The sequence below is a fragment of the Mastigoproctus giganteus genome, chromosome 8 (genome assembly GCF_048544385.1).
Source record: "Mastigoproctus giganteus isolate SK-2022 chromosome 8, ASM4854438v1, whole genome shotgun sequence".
Classification (NCBI taxonomy): Eukaryota; Metazoa; Arthropoda; class Arachnida; order Uropygi; family Thelyphonidae; genus Mastigoproctus; species Mastigoproctus giganteus.
The window spans coordinates 131662051-131682236 of NC_143582.1; the positions used below are offsets into that span (position 1 = coordinate 131662051).

Consider the following 20186-nt stretch of genomic DNA (forward strand, 5'->3'; position numbering starts at 1 on the left):
TGCGTGTTGCACTTGGAATAATCCTAACTCTTGTTTCAATATATCTTTCCCCAAACAGTACCATCCTGCTAAAAGACCTAGAAGATCTAATAGCACAAGTGCCAACACCTTTCTGTCACTTTGGAGATTTCAGTGGTCATCATCCATTATGGGGATCTTCTGACATGAATCAAAGAGGACAACTGATTGAGACCTTACTGAACCAACAGCAGTTAACCATACTAGAAAAGAATAGCGAAAGCTTAAAAAGCGGTACTCACCTTGAAATTAATCTGCGATGGTTTACTTAGGTAGCGTGGTTAGTGTTTACGTGAATTGTTAAATTGAAAAATTAAAAGGGAGGGAAGTAAGTAAAAGTTGACTGAGTTAAATGGGCGCAAGGAAACAGAAGTGTACACATCCAATCCTTGGTTGTCATCGAAATAAAAAAAGAAGAATAATTAAAAACTATGTAAGTGAATCCGGTGAAGCCAATAGTCTTTACGAGGACTTTCGTTAGTTAAAGAACGTCTTCAGTTGGCAATGTGTGGGGAGAGAACGCGTATGGTATTTTAAGAATAAAAAATTATACTCTCGTGATGCCTTTTTTGACATGTGGGAACTTTAATCTCGAGAGGTTCCAAATTGAGGAAAGATTGAAGGGGAGTTTAGAATTTAGAATTTGGAGGTTAGAGTGGTGCTTGTACCATTCAATAACTAGAGCTTCATATTGAATTATTCTGTAGCTGGATTTTAGTTTAATGATGGAAATGGCAGAATTGATGAGCGGGTTGTGGTTGTGAGATAAGGTGTCGATTATTACCGTTAAAAATATCTTATTAAATTTGACAATACGAAATTTTTAGAAATCTAAAAGCTTTCGCTATTCTTTTCTAGTCTATTAACATGGTACTTGAAGATTTCTAAAAATTTCGTATTGTCAGTTAACCATACTTAATACTGGCCATCACACTTATTTACATTTTCCCACAGGATCCACCTCAGCAATTGATCTGTCAATCTGTTCTCCAATTTTATTTCCCAGTATGGGGTGGACAATCCTAAATGATCCACACAACAGCAATCATTTTCCAATTATATGCCAAATTCAAACAAAATAATCTCGCTATTCAAATTACAGAGTAAAATGGAAGTTCTCAAAGGCAAATTGGGCAAAATATTCAGTCAGTGTCTTTTGATGATCAATTTATTAAAATGCAACCGATAGACGACATCACTGAGTACATTTTCACATAAATTTTGACAGCAGCGTCTGAAGAAATCCCTCAGTCCTCTGCAAACCAACACAGACATGAAAAACACTGGTGGAATGAGGCTTGTAACAGTATCAAAAAGGAAAAAAATAAAGCCTGGAATCAATTTCGTAGGTTTCCCACGATTGCCAACCTCATATTATACAAAAAACAAAAGGCAAGAGCCTGACAAATAAGAAGACAAGCCAAAAAAGAATCCTGGATAAGATTTGCCAGTATAATCACGAAGAACTCTAGTGATCGGTTAACATGGAAGAAAATCCAAAAATTAAATAATAAATGCATTCCTTTTTTTGCTCCATCTTGATTAAAAATTGATAAGAACTGTCCTCTCCTAAGGAAATAGGCAATTTCCTTGGAGACACTTTCAGTCAAATATCAGCAGCATCTGCATATGACAATTCTTTCCTGAAAATCAAAAATTTGGCAGAAAAATATAAAATAAATTTTAATTCCACCCAATCTCTTCCTTATAATCAGCCTTTCATCTTAACTGAACTCCAAGAAGTTCTGAGCAAGAATAGCAAACAGTGCAGCAGGACCGGACGGAATATACTATGTAATGCTCAAACTTCTAAATAATACAGCCTTAAATCTATTTTTAGTTTTCTATAATCGAATATTTCTTGAATGTGTTTATCCTTCATCATGGCATCACTCTGTCATTCTTGCTTTTCCTAAACCAGGAAAGGATCAATCACTTCAAGAAAACTACCGGCCAATTTCTGTCACTGTCTGGGTAAAATACTAGAAAAAACAATACACAGCAGTAAAATGGATCGCTGAAAGTAATATGTTTTCCGACAAAACACATCCTGTGTGGATTTAATGATAAGAGCCGAAACTAAGATTCGCAATGCATATGTTAAAAACGAACATTTAGTAATGGTCTGTCTAGATATTGAAAAGGCATTCTATACCACATGGCGGTATGGGATTTTTCAAGAGCTCCATTCCTACGGGTTGAGAGGATGCTTAACTCAATTCTTTCCTGAAAATCAAAACTTCGGCAGAAAAATATAAAATAAATTTTAATACCACCCAATCTCTTCCTTATAATCAGCCTTTCATGTGCTTTTTGTGCTTAAGAAAATTCATTCAGAATTTTCTTAAGCACAAAACCTTTCAAGTTCGTCACCAGAATATACTTTAACTGTATTTTATCCAAGAATATCTTGGATAAAATACAGTTAAAGTATATTCTGAAGGATATGAAGGGGTGCTGAAGGATCTATACTTAGTGCCACCATTTTCGCAATTAGGCTAAACACCATGATGCAGAATATTCCAAAAACTGTAGAAATATATTTGTATGCCAATGATCTTGCCATATCATGCCATTCACCAAATATTATTAGCATCGAGAGACAGTTACCACTTCCCAAAAATAAGTTGGAGACATGGACCCTACAAAATGGTTATCGCCTGTCAGAACAAAAGATGATTGCAATTCACTTTTCTAAAAAGCTCAAATTACTTCCAGAGCCTGAACTTAAATTAAGAAATCAGTCAATCCCTCTTGTCAGCAATGTACGTTTTTTAGGTCTAACACTAGATGCAAAACTCAATTTTGCAATGCATATAAGTTACCTCAGAAACATCTGCTTGCAAAAAACTCAATATGCTCAGAGCCATCTCAGCTATGGCATAGGGAGCAGATAGACATACTCTCCTGCATTTGTATCGATCTCTCATCAGGTCATGTCTAGACAACGGTGCAGTAGTCTACGACTCAGCTAGGAAAACTGTACTTTCTAAGACTGAATATCATACAACACAGTGCTCTACGTTCAGCTCTTCAGGCTTTTCAATCATCCCCGGCCCTTTATCTCATGGCTATTCCCAACCTCGTGTTGTTTGGCATTACAAGAATGCAAAATGGGATGACCTGCGAGACTTTTCTTCTTTTCCTTGGTCGGATTACTGTTTCAAAACTTCTGATGTCAACGTTTGCTTCAGATCGTGTCAGTGAAATTATTCTTGCAGAAATGGAATCCTTTATCCCACAATCCACTTTAAAATCTCGTCCTTTATCTAAACCTTGGTTTTCCAATAAATGTGCTAAGGCTGTTCAAGAGAAGAATGTTGCATATCGTAATTGGCTTGTTTCTAATTCTTCAGTTTCATTTTCTGCATACACCAAAGCTCGCAACAATTGTAAAGCAATTATTAATCAGTCCAAACTAGAGTTTGAATAGGCTAAGAGTAGAAAACTTGCTTCATGTCCTAATGGTAGCCGAGCATTCTGGTCTCTTGCCACAGCTATTGGCCGCAACTTTTGTCCATCTCTGCTCCCACCTCTGTCCAAACCAGATGGTTCTGTTGTCACATCAGCCAAGGATAAAGCTGACCTGCTAGCATCCCATTTTTCTTCCAGCTCATGTATTAATGATCTTGGTAAAACACCTCCCACCATTCCCAACACGCTCCATTCAATGCCTCCTGTGGTCTTCCGTCAAAAGGATATCAGAAGGATTTTGATGAATCGTGATGGTAAGAAAGCTCCAGGTCCTGATGGTATTTCCCCACTTGTTCTCAAAACCTGTGCTCCTGAACTTACTCCTATTCTTTGCCGCCTTTTTTCACTTTCTTATTCCAAAGGTGTTTTTCCTTCTGCTTGGAAATTTGCTCATATCCAGCCAGTTCCTAAAAAGGGTGACAGATCCCTCCCATTCAATTATCGTCCCATTGCAATTACTTCTACTCTTTCTAAAGTAATGGAGAAATCAATTAACCGCCAACTCTTAAACTACCTACAAACCTTCCGTCTGATCAATGATCGCCAGTATGGATTCCGTCAGTGTCGATCCACTGGTGATATTCTGGCTTATGTTACCCATTTATGGACTAATTCAATGGAAAGGTTCGGTGAAACACAAGTAGTTGCTCTTGACATCTCAAAGGCTTTTGATCGTGTTTGGCATAAAGGTCTTCTAAACAAGCTTCCATCTTATGGATTGCCAACTGTTTTTAGTAATTTGTTATCCAGTTTTCTCTCTGATCGCTCACTGAGGATGATGGTAGATGGCTCTCTGTCTTCTAACTTTTCCACTAATGCCGGTGTCCCCCAAGGTTCAGTTCTTTCCCCCACTCTTTTCCTCTTGTATATTAATGACCTTCTTCCATTGACTGGAAATCCTATCCATAGTTTTGCCGATGATAGCACATTGCATTCGACTTTCCATTTTGAGAAACCTTGTCCTGCTCAGTCAGCTTCAACTTCTCAAAAATCTGCTACCAATTCCTTAAATGCTGATCTTCAGGTAATTCTCCAGTGGGGCAAAGACAACTTAGTTGATTTCAACCCTTCTAAAACTCAGTCTTGTCTTATATCTCGCAAAAAGGATTCTTCTGTTCCTATGCTTATCTTTAGTGACACTCCGATTTCTAGGCAAAATGATATATCTCTTTTGGGGATTACCGCGACTTCTAATCTCTCTTGGCACAAGCACATTACAAATATTGCTTCCTCTGCATCTAAAAAACTTGGTTTTCTCTATCGCTTTCAGCATTATTTTTCTTCCAAACAGCTCCTCACTCTGTAAAAATCGTAAATCCGCCCTGCCATGGAATATTGTTCCCACATTTGGGGTGGTGCCCCCAAAACCTCTCTCAGGGTTCTTGATTCCATTCAGAAGAGGGCAGTTAGGTTAATTAATGACTCATCTCTAACAGAGTCTCTGCACTCGCTTTCTCATAGACGGACTGTTTCTGCTGCATGCCTCTTCTACAGATACTTCCATGGGCACTGTTCTTCTGAATTGGCTTCTATAATTCCCGCTCTCTCTTTCAAAACAGTCCGAATATGTGCCGCCACCAGTCAACATCCATTTACTGTCCAACTTCAAACCCACAGAACCAACTTTTCATCTTCCTCATTTATTCATTCAACTGCCGTTTTCTGGAACAACCTTCCTTCATACGTATTTCCTGAAAATTACAATCTACAGAAGTTCAAGTCCAATGTGAACAAATATCTTCTTTCGTCTTCTCAACCTCCAACCCAAGCACGGTACTAAGTACTATAGGTTCTAATACCTCTCGTGTTTGGGGTTCACATAAAAAAAAAAAAAAAAAAAGTCTCTATATCGAAACAAACGAACCACCACTTCACCTCAGAAGGAAAATGTTACTCCTCGTCTATGCAGCTAGAATTAAAAGCCTTCCTGATAATCCCAATCAACTACTACTTTACAATCCTGAATGGATAACATTCTACAACAATAAACCCACTGAAAATAAACCAACTGGTATTAGACTACAAGAGTTGATGCACTGCTGAAATGTACGTCTTGAAAACATGCTTAAAGAAACCAGAATGCCTGATCCTCCCTGGTTCACAAACTCAACTTTCAATGACACCTATTTCTAACAATGGGGGAAAAAGTACCTGGAAAATTGTAACATAAAACAATTGCACATGCTTCTAGCAATGTGCAATTGTGTTATGACATGCTTCTAGCAATGTGCATACTGCATAATATATACCGATGACTCAAAATCTGATGCTGCTGTAGGTGATGCAGCAGTCATTCCCCCAAGGATACAGTGTCTGTATCTCTCCTGACTGAATGTAGTAGTTATACTGCAGAACTGTATGCAATCCAGCTAGCTAGCTATAGACAATATCAATATCCATCTCAACACCAGTCATTTAATTTATACAGACTCCATGTGTGCGCTGTCTGCAATAAGTAATAAATTCTTAACCCCACATCCCATAGTAAAAGAAATCCAGTCTTGTCTAAATCATTTGCAAGATAGGAATCATACTGTAAAATTCTGTTTGATTCCAGGCACACTGTCATCTGCTGTTTCAAGTAATGAAACAGCAGACCAGGCAACCAAGCACCCAAAGAAGCAATGCACCAGCATCTTACCAAATACAGTCAGTCCTCGTATAACACGTGTTTACACTACACGAATTCAATCATACACGATTTATAAATAGGGGAATGATATCGTATATAACACGAACTGAATTCGCTTATGCACGATTCGGCTTTGTGTTTACAAGAAACGGCAGTCGAATGCAGAATCACCCTAACTGAACGCAACATGATAGCAATGAAGACAAGATTCTGAAAATGTATTTATGTTTTTTATGTCAGTGAAGGGGAAACGCTTTTCGCCATAATAATGTAAAAACCCACACAATTCCAGCTATTGGTATTATCACAAATGCAGTTAGATTGAGTTTCCTACCAGTTTATAACAGATTCCACTAGCAGAAACGCAGCTGGAAATAGTTTTTATTGTTTTATGGTAGTAACCCCCAGAAATGTGCTTTAGTAAAATGTGAACTAGTGAGGTGTTCATAGTGTGTCTCTGCCTTCGGTGTTGTTTATTCAGTTGCTACATGTGCACAGCTTTGTTTATATGTATCAATCATGCCACCTCATTTTGTAATTGTGCTTTATTCCCTTAAAAGGTGTGAAAAGGAAGCATCCTGGTGAAGACACTACAGATTCAAAAAGAAAAAGAAAAGCAATATCGATAAACAGTAGGCGGACTGGGTCAAAAATTCTTACCCGGGAAAATTTGTTTCATCCTCATACTAGCGTTTATGGCCAAAATCACACCGGCCCACCGGGGTTTCCCCGGTAAAGCTTATGGCCAGTCCGCCTCTGTTGATAGAGAAAAAATATGAAATTGTGAAACACTTTGAGCGAAATTAAGACCATGTGATATTGCACGTGCTACTGGCCTAAATGAGGCAACGCCGAGAATTAGAAAGAATGCAGAGAAAATAAAAACAACTTTCATAGCAGGAACAACTCAAAGTGTAATTAAAATCCATTAGATCAAGACACAAAGAATTGGAAGAGATGGAACAGCTGTCATCTGTTTGGATAGAAAATCAAACAAAAAACAAGTTTTCTTACAATAAAAGCAACAGCATTAACAATATTTTATTACATAATAGTCGTAATAAAATACGTATTTTATTACGATAATTTGTGTTTGGTAATGTTTTGGTTATAAATGTGTGTTCAATCTTGGGTGGTGGGCACCTAACCCAATTTTTCCCATAGGGCCTGTTATTTTTGCATTTCACAGGAATTTCTAGGAACACAACTATCGTGCTCTATTAGGACTGGTTGTTCCCTACATAGACCTCATTAAACATATCCGACATTTCTGTAGAGATCAGTGGTTTAACCTTTGGAAGACACAGATGAACAATAAATTATTCAAAATTAAACATGAACTACAAATATGGAACTCCATCTTCATGTGAAACAGACATGAAGAGGTAATACTGACAAGATTACACATAGGGCGCACGCGCACGCACACACACACACACCCATGATTCCTGCTTATGGGCGATGGCCTCCTATATGTATTCATTGTTTATCACAACTGACAGTTCGACACATCCTCTTAGACTGTTCTTTTTAGTCTCACAACAGAAAAACTACCTTCTGCTCTCTGGCCCAAATTCAAGAACCCTTATCTGTTGGGAAACAATGCTAATTAGATGAGCTCCTCACCTATCTCAAACAAACCAGACTGTATGAACATTGGTGATTCCCCTTCTACTTCTGATTTTCTCTCTCTCTCTCTCTCTCTCTCTCAGGGTAATTCAGAATTTTTTTTTTTTTTGGCTGGTGTTGCATAAGCCTCAGGCTTCCTTGCACCATATAGCTAATAATAATGAAAATATTTCTAATATCAAATGAAGTGAATTTTCAGCATCTATTCACTGGATTAAGCATATTTTGGCCTAAGTTGCCATTTTTTTTTTTTTTTTTTATGTGAACCCCAAACACGAGAGGTATTAGAACCTATAGTACTTAGTACCGTGCTTGGGTTGGAGGTTGAGAAGACGAAAGAAGATATTTGTTGACATTGGACTTGAACTTCTGTAGATTGTAATTTTCAGGAAATACGTATGAAGGAAGGTTGTTCCAGAAAACGGCAGTTGAATGAATAAATGAGGAAGATGAAAAGTTGGTTCTGTGGGTTTGAAGTTGGACAGTAAATGGATGTTGACTGGTGGCGGCACATATTCGGACTGTTTTGAAAGAGAGAGCGGGAATTATAGAAGCCAATTCAGAAGAACAATGCCCATGGAAGTATCTGTAAAAGAGGCAAGCAGCAGAAACAGTGCGTCTATGAGAAAGCGAGTGGAGAGACTCTGTTAGAGATGAGTCATTAATTAACCTAACTGCCCTCTTCTGAATGGAATCAAGAACCCTGAGAGAGGTTTTGGGGGCACCACCCCAAATGTGGGAACAATATTCCATGGCAGGGCGGATTTACGATTTTTACAGAGTGAGGAGCTGTTTGGAAGAAAAGTAACGCCGAGAGCGAAAGAGAAAACCAAGATTTTTAGATGCAGAGGAAGCAATATTTGTAATGTGCTTGTGCCAAGAGAGATTAGAAGTCAGGGTAATCCGCAAAAGAGATATATCATTTTGCCTAGAAATTGGAGTGTCACTAAAGATAAGCATAGGAGCAGAAGAATCCTTTTTGCGAGATATAAAACAAGAGTTTTAGAAGGGTTGAAATCAACTAAGTTGTCTTTGCCCCACTGGAGAATTACCTGAAGATCGGTATTTAAGGAATTCGTAGCAGATTTTCGAGAAGTTGAAGCTGATTGAGCAGGACAAGATTTCTCAAAACGGAAAGTTGAATGCAATGTGCTATCATCGGCAAAACTAAGGATAGGATTTCCAGTCAATGGAAGAAGGTCATTGATATATAAGAGGAAAAGAGTGGGGGAAAGAACTGAACCTTGGGGGACACCGGCATTAGTGGAGAAGTTAGAAGACAGAGAGCCATCTACCATCACCCTCAGTGAGCATTCAGAGAGAAAACTGGATAACCAATTACTAAAAACAGTTGGCAAACCATAAGATGGAAGCTTGTTTAGAAGACCTTTATGCCAAACACGATCAAAAGCCTTTGAGATGTCAAGAGCAACTACTTGTGTTTCACCGAACCTTTCCATTGAAGTAGTCCATAAATGGGTATCATAAGCCAGGATATCACCAGTGGATCGACACTGACGGAATCCATACTGGTGATCGTTGATCAGACGGAAGGTTTGTAGGTAGTTTAAGAGTTGGCGGTTAATCGAATTCTCCATTACTTTAGAAAGAGTAGAAATAATTGCAATGGGACGATAATTGGATGGGAGGGATTTGTCACCCTTTTTAGGAACTGGCTGGATATGAGCAAATTTCCAAGCAGAAGGAAAAATACCTTTGGAATAAGAAAGTGAAAAAAGGCGGCAAAGAATAGGAGTAAGTTCAGGAGCACAGATTTTGAGGACAAGTGGAGAAATACCATCAGGACCTGGAGCTTTCTTAGCATCAAGATTCATCAAAATCCTTCTGATATCCTTTTGACGGAAGACCACAGGAGGCATTGAATGGAGCGTGTTGGGAATGGTGGGAGGTGTTTTACCAAGTTCATTAATACATGAGCTGGAAGAAAAATGGGATGCTAGCAGGTCAGCTTTATCCTTGGCTGAAGTGACAACAGAACCATCTGGTTTGGACAGAGGTGGAAGCAGAGATGGGCAAAAGTTGCGGCCAATAGCTTTGGCAAGAGACCAGAATTCTCGGCTACCATTAGGGCAAGAAGCAAGTTTTCTACTGTTAGCCTGTTCAAACTCTAGTTTGTACTGATTAATAACTGCTTTACAATTGTTGCGAGCTTTGGTGTATGCAGAAAATGAAACTGAAGAATTAGAAACAAGCCAATTACGATATGCAGCATTCTTCTCTTGAACAGCCTTAGCACATTTATTGGAAAACCAAGGTTTAGATAAAGGATGAGATTTTAAAGTGGAGTGGGGGATAAAGGATTCCATTCCTGCAAGAATAATTTCACTGACACGATCTGAGCAAACGTTGACATCAGAAGTTTTGAAACAGTAATCCGACCAAGGAAAAGAAGAAAAGAAGTCACGCAGGTCATCCCATTTTGCATTCTTGTAATGCCAAACAACACGAGGTTGGGAATAGCCATGAGATAAAGGTTCCATTGGAGAAGAGACAATCACCAGGTTGTGATCTGAAGTGCCTAAAGGACCTCTCACTTCGACCGTGTATTTAGAAGGGTTGTTTGCGAGAAAAAGATCAAGCGTATTGGCTGTATGATTCGGATTGTCTGGTATTCTTGTAGGTAAATGAACAATCTGTGCTAGGTCATTAGTAATTGCAAAAGCCTCAGCATCGCGACCTGCTGGGTCGGTGTGACTAGAAAACGGAAGCCAGCTGGAGGTGTGAACATTAAAATCACCAAGGAAAATTACCTCGCTGTTAGGAAAGTTGGACTGGAGAAAGTCAAGTTGCAACGAGAGGAAGTCGAAGAGCTCCAAGTGATTAGTGGAGTTGGGAGAACGGTAGAGACAACAGATGAATTTGACACACTGAGGTAGAGAGATTTTAAGCCAGAGAAGATCGAAGAGAGGAGATTCCAAATTGCGAAGTCTCTGACAGGGAATATCAGAACAGACATATGCACAAGTACCACCTTTGAGGCGAAAGGAATCATACAGCGAATAATTTTGGCATCTGAGATGAGCAGTAGTTGAATGAACCGATAACTGAGATTCTGTCAGGAAAAAGTACATGTGGTTTGGCAGACTGCAAGTGGAAATGGACATCGTTGAGATTAGAATTGAGACCACGTATATTTGTGAAATGAATTAGGAAGTCCTTGGGAGGTTTAGATCTTTTCGCAGATAAGCTTGTTCTATTAGTTTGACAATTCATGGTTTATTCAATAGTAAGAAAAAGTGGGTGGGACATGCTGTATGAAGTAATGAAATTTTTGGATATGGCGTACATGTGGTAAGAATATACCCAGATTCTTGACATAACGTGGCCTCGACAATGCTCCCCGCATACACAGTACTCGGACTCCCTCCAGTCACTATCTGGCAGAGTAGAGGTAGCAAGATTATACACTAGCTGATCCGGAAGCCTTCTAGAGAGTTACCAATAGGTTCGGTCCGGTGTACTAACTAGCGGCCGGCCTCCGAAAACCGTTTTAGAGCTGTACCCTCGAAATGTAAGGAATATTGGATCTCGCCACGACGTTCATCAGAACCTCAAAAGTCATCAATCATACTGCATGATGGAAGAGATAGGGAAGGGTTGACCGGAACTTAGCTCTAGAGGCTAAACATGGGTTCCACCACTTCAAGCCTCCAATAAGCAAAGTGGTGGTATTTCACCGGTTGATGAGAGTCATCTACCAACTAGTACTGCGTGGTAACATAGAGGGGCGGCATTCCTCCATTTGGTGTGGGCGCCACACCCCGACCCCTGCTTACGTTGGTTCACACCTGGGTGGTCACCCACCATGTGCTTGTGCATGGAGGTTATACCCAGGATTACTAACAGTCCCACCATCGTGAAGGTGCAAGCAGAGGATTTGGCTGTCACAGACCATCCGGACCTCTCCGAAATTGGGTCCACTTGACTTGAGTGTCACCCGAATATCAGTTCCATCAGCGTTTTAGACTCCCAGGTAGCAAGTACAGCTTGTCTGGCATATCTGAGAGAATGTCTGTGACGACCTCAAGGACCAAACTTCTGATAAACTTCTGTACCAACCAACCAATCTTCCAACTATTTTGACTTTACCGAAAAACTGATACCACAGCTTATGCACATAAACTATAATAAAAGAAATAGAGAACTGAGCATAAATAAATATCTGTTATAGAATGTTATTGTTCAGCTGACCTTACTCAACCTCATTACAAAGTAATATTGAAACTATTAGTTGCCACCTCTTCCACTATCTTGAATCCTCCCCCATATCTACTTAATGATTGCCAGTATGAATTCTGTTGTTGTCCCCTCCTCCACACATCTGTTGCAACTAATTTCTTCTCTGACTCCTGTGTGGTTTGGAGAAAGGGTAGAAGCCTCCATATGTTTCACTATGTGAACTAATGCTGAGGTAATTCAGTGTTCTTTTTCTTTAGCATCTGTGAACTTTCATTGATTGGAAATCATATCCATAGTTTTTCTGTGATTATATATTGTTACACTTTTGGGTTTCCCAAAACTTGCTTTCCAGAAACAACAATTGAAATGACCTCCTGTAGATTCTTATATGTTGGTCTCAAGAGTGCAGAGTGATTTATTTATTAAATGAAATAAAAACAGAATTTATATGCAGTTGAAAGGTATTATGTATACATGATGAAAAGTCAAAAATATTTTGATTTTACAGCAAAAGTGATACCACAGATGTGCACAAACTATAAAAGAAACATAGAACTCAACATAAATAAATTTTTCATTACAGAATGTTATTGTTCGGTTGGCCTTACTTAACCTCATTATAAAGTAATATTTTCACTATTACTTTATAATGAGGTTATAATGCAAATGCTGTCTTAAAATTACCTTTATATGGCAGTTATAAGACCACATTTGGAATACTGTGGTTTTTGGATTTTTTTCAGATGGAGACTTAATCTGAAAAAAAATCCATTGAGCTTCTTGAAATGGTCCATAGATGGGCAACTCGCATGGTGAGATTGGCAAAAGGGCACCCATATGAGGAAAGACTCTGTGTATATGATGGCTAGAGAGCTTGGCAATCAGGCACCTCAGAGGTGACCTGATTGAGTTTATGAGGCTCTGAGAGGGGGGGGGGGTTAGTAAATTGAATAAAGTTGGAATTTTCACTGTTGTAGAGAATTCCAGAAATCAGGGGGCATAAATTAAAATTACACAGAGAGAGAGAGAGAGAGAGAGAGAGAGAGAGAGAGAGAGAGAGACAGAGAGAGAGAATGTTAAATTATAGGAAGTTTTCTTTTAGCCAACAAGTAGTTGATTGCTCTGGAACAGGTTGCCTTCACAGGTAGTTGAGGCTAACAGTTTGAATAAATTCAGAGGTCAACTGGATAGTTACCTATATGAGGAGGGAATCAAATGATTTGTATTTTCTTATCTACTGACAAGTAGATAAGAAAATACAAATAAATACTTATTTGCTGACAAGTAGATAAGAAACTAACCAGGGAGTGGCAACCCCCCATTTGGTTAGTGCAGCAAAAGCCTATCTTGCACCACATGGCTATTTAGCATTCATCTTTGTGAAAACCAACTCTGTCTTATAAAATGAATCGATTTTTACAGTTACTATGTTTATATAAAACAATACTCAGATTTCTAAATTGAACCCATCTCTCTACTTTAATTGATCCAAAATTCTGAACTTTCTTTGCTTCAGCATATTACAGATATTGCCTGATCTGCGTTTAAAGTTTTAATGGAATTTCTCTTTTGCTTCCAGTATTACGTGACCATTGAGGAGTTTCTCAATCTGCACAGATCAGCAATACATCTGCTATGGTTTACCTTGTTTTCTTATCTGGAGAGGTGTTTCCTAAAGTAAAGTTTCTTCTTGTTATCCAGAAGTAAGAGTAAGGAATCAGATGTCTCTCTCTCTATCTGTCCCCCCCCCCACATATACAGCCAGGCCTCGCATAACGCGAGTTCGATTAACGCGTTTTTCAGTTATTGCTATTTGAAAAAATTATACCACTTTACACAATGCAAAAATCCAGTTAACGCGATCTTTTTTTTTTTATGCGATAGTTGAAAATGATCTGAATTGCGCGTTAAGTTTACCGCGAGTTGGATGGGCAATAAACAAATGTTTGCCTTCTGCCCGCCTCGGTGTGTTCCTCAACCATCGGAAGAAGACGTGTTACTTGTTTGTCTCCCACTAAAAAAGTCAATGCACACTCGCATTTAAAAATTCAAATTTTTAAATGAGCCAGATGAAAATGTTACCGTGAAGGAGATTACAGTAAAAGAACTAGATGAAATCTTTTGTATCGCAGAGAACCTCAAACAAAAGGTGGTGAGATTCTCTGCAATATTTATTTCGCCAGGGCCCAGAGAAGATTGTTGTCAGCTATCGGAAATTGATTGATGAAAAGAGAAAGTCAATGCTGTTCAAATATTTCTGCAGCAATCATTTCTTCATTGAGTATTTTATGTCTCAGAGGTTCCCAAACTTTCTCAGTTCACGTCACCCCTAGTGTCTCAGTAATTTTTTCAAGGCACACCCAGACCAAAAGAAATACCTAACAGTTCTGTTTAGTAGTTAGGTCGAAAAACCTAATAAGAAATGTTGAAACTGTGAACTACCTCGAGCTAGTAGTTCGCACGGTGTTCAACAGATGTCAAGCATTGCTGTATTTCCCTCAAAAATTTAAAATATTCTGCGGCACACAGTTTGGGAACCGCTGTTTTATGCAATAAACATTTAATTCCATAATTATTTTCATTATCGTTTACATTGTATACAGTTAAAAAGTTACTTAAAAGGTATTTTTAAAATTCTTTATGGACATTCCAGAAGGTCAAGGACCAATTATAATTTTTCCCATTGATTATTATATTCGATTAACGCATTTCTGTTTTGTGCGATGCACTCGTGGGACGAATTAATCACATTAATCGAGGCCATCCTGTATTCAGTTTCTGCTACATGCTTTTTTGTAGAGGTTTTCCCATGAACACTGCCCTTCTGGATTGGACTCTGCAATTTTTACTCTTTCTTCCATGCTAATCTGTAGCTATAATATAGCTGTGATGATTTTGCAGATGTGCTCTCAAAGAAGCCACAATTTAGCAATGAGCAGTAACTGGTATTGACTTTTTTATATGGTGGAAAACAATGCTAGTATAGGATAACAGTAAAGGAAAACAATATTTAGTGATAAAGGGTTAAAATTCAAGCTACTCATCATTTCCAGATATCATCCATATTTGTATCTTGGGTCACATTTAAAAAATAATAAACAATAAAATACTGTAATAATAAAAAATTACACATAATAAAATGATGATGAAATTAGAGAAAGAACATAACAAATGGCAGAGAGAAAAATGAATAGGAACTGCTCTAAACCAGTCCAGATCCAGAGAGCAGTCTGAAATATAACACTTAACAAACTGAATTGCATCATAATTAGCCTATAAACTGGATAATTGAGAGTTAATGATATTATTTATAAGCATTCTAGTTTTGTATTTTAATGATTTTTATTTAGGAAAAATGACAGCAATTATTGGGCCTGTGGGAAGTGGAAAAACATCACTGTTATCAGTCTTTCTTGGAGAACTGCATAGACTTAATGGAGTAGTCCAGTGGAATAGGTTTGTGGGAAATTATTGATTAGTAAAAAATTGACTTTTTACTAATTTTATGTCTTTGCTAATATGTAACTTATTGATCATGTAAAAGTTTTAACCTTTAACCAGTTTTATGTATATATTTTATATATACACATCAGCTATTAAGGCATTCACGGATAGTAAACACAATTTTTGATGCTCATAGATTATACCAAATCCACATTATGGCTTAAGTAGTGGTTTAATTTCTGAAATTTTGTTTAAAGTTACTTTCTGTAACATATTGTAGACTTAAGTTTTACAAATTTTTCTCTTTTCCAAACATACAAAAAGAAAAATTCTTTCTTTTTTGTATGTTTTTTTTATTAGTAGTGGCAAATGATGCAAACAAGCTTATATAGCTTCAACAAAAAAAAAAAAAAAAAAAAAAGTTACAAAAAATACCCAATTCCATAACACCAGTTTGTAGTTTGTAAAAACAATCATTTAATCCCTAACTAAAAGCAAATTTTTATACGTCTATCCCACCGCCATCCTTTTTCACTTTATGTCCCCTTATGTGTTGTCCAAGAAAGAGTAAGATTACCATCAGCAAATTTACTCAATCCATTTATAGCCTTAAAATGTCAGATCTTCTTGAAAGTGCATAGTTTCCAAATGATGTAGTTGCACAACCAAAGTATTTTGCAGTGAGAGTACCCCTTTGTGTCCTTGGCTAATCTGGTTGCTATCACTGCACCCATTCCAAGAGATCCATGCATGTCTTAAACTGATTCCTCCAGACCTGTATGCAGTACTCAAGATGTTGCAGAACCATTTCCCTATCATGATGGGATTATTACCTTCTTGTCCCTTCTGGAAAACTTTCTATATATCATTGTCAGAACCCCCATGAGCTTTCCTTGCATCCTGTCTGCACTGATCAGAGATCTTTTCATGCTAGGCTGTACTACAATTACCTATGTCTCTTTTGTTTTCCACCTCCTTAAGTGTGGTATCACCTAACTGGTATGTTATTGTGGGATTACTACTGCCCATATGCAGTGCCTTGCATTACCAATGTTAACATCAATTACTACTTCTCAGCCCATCTCCTTAAATTTTCTGGGTCTTACTGCACTAGTATCCCTTCATTCCTGTTAACTTTTTGTCATCTGGAAACTTAGACAATAAGCTTGCTAAGCCTTCCGAAATGTTGTTAATAAATATTGTGACCAGTATTGAAAACAGTAACAGTACTAACTTTCTAAGTTGAAATTTTTAAGGTTCATCAGTAGCTAGAAATTAAGCAAATAACAAATTTTTGTCATTTACTTAATTTCTGTATAGTTCATGAAATTTAATTGCTGAAAAGTATTACTGAAATATTTTCTGAATTTAATTCTGTAATATTCTTTAAAATCACTTCTTACCTTAATGATGGTTACTACAAGATCCACTTTAAATGCTTCCTCAGAGGTTATGACTCAGACCCAAATGGTTGTGGGTGATTTTCATGTTTCTCATGAGTTTATTGCTAGTAAAACATGTAGCATGAATTTCCAAGTCAGTCTAGTAGATGAGCCTAGTTTAATTGATGTCTTCTGTCTGCTAGTTTAAGGAGTATATTGATCTAAAACTAAAACTGGGTGCATTGCTAAGATGAATTTTTTTTCTTTTTAATTTTTTTAAATAATTTATTTTATTATTAGTTATTTTTTATTTTTATTTTTATATTTTTATTTATATTTATTTTATTGTTTGTTTTATTTTTTATTTTTATTTATTTTATTATTAATTTTATTCATTTTATTATTAATTTTATTCTTTTGGCAAGTGCAGCAAAAGCCTATGGCATCCTTGCACCATATGGCTAATACTAAATGAATTGCTGAGGAGGAAAGTAGGTGCTGCAGCAAAAAACTGGTGACGAAAAACTCATGTGACTCGGTTATGTTTTGTTATTATTATTTAGTTTTTAGGAGCATTAGCAACTAAGGCCATATTGCTCCGGGGATATGTGGTGGTCATTCCCTGACCTTTCCACATCCTCTGTATTTGGTGGTCACGGGCTCAAACCCCAGTCTAATCAAGAAGTGTGTGCTATGCACTGCTGATCCTGCCCACCTGGCTACGGAGGTGCTGACTTGGTTATGTAATGACCTACCAGGTAAGGCACTCCATATGCAGCCCACTGGGAGGGAATATTGATCAAATGGACACTGCTCTAGCTTAATGGGCAGTTTTATTCAATGACCCTATTGTCAGGAAAATGAACAACTTTTGTTCATTTTCCTGACGATATGTCTGCCAGGAGTTAAAATTGATGATTTCAATTATTAAGGGGGTGTTATTGGTACTGGTATTAATGGTGGAAAATTATGCAAGAAAGCAAGCTTATACAGCAGCAGCAAAAAAAAAAAAAAAAAAAAAAATTACATTTTCATATTTTGAAAATTGGTAAGCAGGACAACTTGAAACAAAATGTGTTGTATAGCATTTTTTCCTTCAAAAAATAAAAGAATAATATAAAATTACAATAAAAATACATTTTTTTTTATCAGTCAATCAATCAATCATAGTATTTATTTGTTATATGATTGTTGTTAATATGTATTTGTCCTATATAAACTATAATATTATTTATAACAGTTATTTTTATTTAGATTTTGCTAGTTAGCATTAGCATTAGTTGAGGCATAGCATGCAAGAAAGCAAGTTTATAGAGCAGCAGCAGCCAAAAAAAATCCTTCCAGTTTTACCCATCCAGTAACTCCAAATGTTCGTCTAGTTCAGGCTTAAATTTATTCAAGCTATCAACTTCCACAACAACAGATGGAAGTCTGTTCCAGCAATCAACTACCTGCCGACTAAAGGCAAACCTCCACACATCTATTCTATAACTGTCTTTGCTCAACTTGAATCTATGCCCCCTGAGGTTCTTAATGTCAGCAAGTGGCAGTATCCCATCAGCATTAAGCCTGCTCAAACCATTCAAGGCCTTGTACACCTCAATCAGATCACCTCGCAAATGCCTATGCTCCAGAAGCTGCAACTTACAGAATTTAAGCCTCTCCTGGTAAGGTCGGATATAGCAGTTCAGATATCCAGCCTTAACTGTAGCTAGAAGGTTTGGTGTTGAAAAGGTCAGAATAACACTGCATGTTGGAACCAGTTCACCGTCCTAAATGATTTTAATTTTCTTTGCCTGTACAACTTTTTGGTATTGTAGCTCTTGGACTATTTCCTCTTTAGTAACATTTATTAAGTCCCATTCAGACAGCATTCCTTTGGATGTATTTATGGAGTTACTGTGACAGGAATATTCACAAATTTTGAGATTCTTAGTAGGACTTCAGAGTGCCTACAGCATTCTCAAGACATTTCTGGATAAGAAATGGAGAAAGTGCACCTATCGGTTGACTTGTTTGGGATTGTATTATAAGAAACAGTGGTGATTCCTTTTTGGATCCTTCTGTTCTTTGTCTCTTGGGAAGTGTCAAAGTCAGTTTGGTCAGTCCTTGAACAAGTTGAGGCATGAGGCTCAACAGATGGATAACGGTCTTCGTGATCCATTAGCTCCTTTCAGCACCTGGCAGAGAACCTTTTCTGCCAAGGCCCCTCCACGGGGAGGCAGGAGCAGTGCTGCTAGGTGACCAAGCAGTGTTATAGTTAGTTTGTTAGTGTTAAGGAAAGAAAAAAAAAAGAAAGGTGGTTTTCCTTTCCATAACTTACTTACAATTTGTAAGAATGAGAACAATTCATTAACAATAAATTACTTTAAACATAAGAAAAACTTTCCAAATTAACAAGAATTGTCGCAGTGATAAAACTGCTTTATAAATAGCTCCAAAGAATTGCTTGATCACAATAATGCTTGGCACGTGGGGCCCGAAGTTCTCTGAGCAGTGTAGAGAGGCTGCCAGAGAAGGTCATGGATTTTTGTCAATGGTATATTGGAATTTTTGCTAGAAGAGACAATGAGGTGATTATACCTTTGTATAAGGCAATGGTCAGACCAATCTTGTTGCTCTTCTATACTCATTCCAGCAACTCTACATCCTTTCTAATATGAGGCCTCCAGACCTGCACAGTACTCAAGGTGTGGCCTTGAGTACTGTGTGCACTCAAGGCCACACCTTGAATTTATGCCCTCTCAGGTGATTATTCTGAGCAAGAGGAAGAATTCCATCAGCATTGAGCATGCTCAAACCATTCAAAGCTTTATACACCTCTATCAGATCACCTCAGTGGTGCCTAGCCTCCAGACACTGTAATTTGCAAAACTTAAGCCTTTCTTCGTAAGAGCAACCCTTTGTTCCATTCACTAATCTTGTTGCCATTCTCTGTACACGTTCCAGCAGCTCTACATCCTTCTTGAAATGAGGCCTCCAGACCTGTATACAGTACTCAAGGTGTGACCTGACCATTGCCTTATACAAGGGAATAATCACCTCCTTATCCCTGCTAGAAAAATTCCTGTATATCATTGACAAGACACCATGAGCTATTGCAGCCCATCTGCACTGCTCAGAAAACTTCATATCTGCCTGCACAATTACCCCCAAGTCCTTTTCATTCTCTACCACTGTCATTGTAGTACCACAGAGTTGATAAGGCATCTCCGTAGCCAGGTGGGAAGGAGCAGCAGTGCGTAGCACATGCTTCTTGATTAGACCGGGGTTCGAGCCTGTCACCACCAAATACGGAGGATGCGGAAAGGTCAGGAATGACCACCACATATTCACGGAGCAATATGGCCTTAGTTGCTAATGCCTCTAAAAAAACAAACAAAATAACAACAAATAACAGAGTTGAT

General features: G+C 37.9%; 1 protein-coding gene across 2 annotated transcripts in view; it reads left to right on the forward strand.

Moving 5' to 3' along the window:
* Positions 1–20186, forward strand: part of LOC150081824 (ATP-binding cassette sub-family C member 8-like) — a 1084700-nt gene that overhangs the window by 348157 nt on the left and 716357 nt on the right. For both annotated transcript variants that reach the window (XM_090378918.1, XM_090378919.1), the window contains one exon: positions 15304–15409. In XM_090378918.1, the coding sequence (XP_090235044.1) occupies positions 15304–15409 (106 nt within the window). The remainder of the gene's footprint in view (positions 1–15303; positions 15410–20186) is intronic.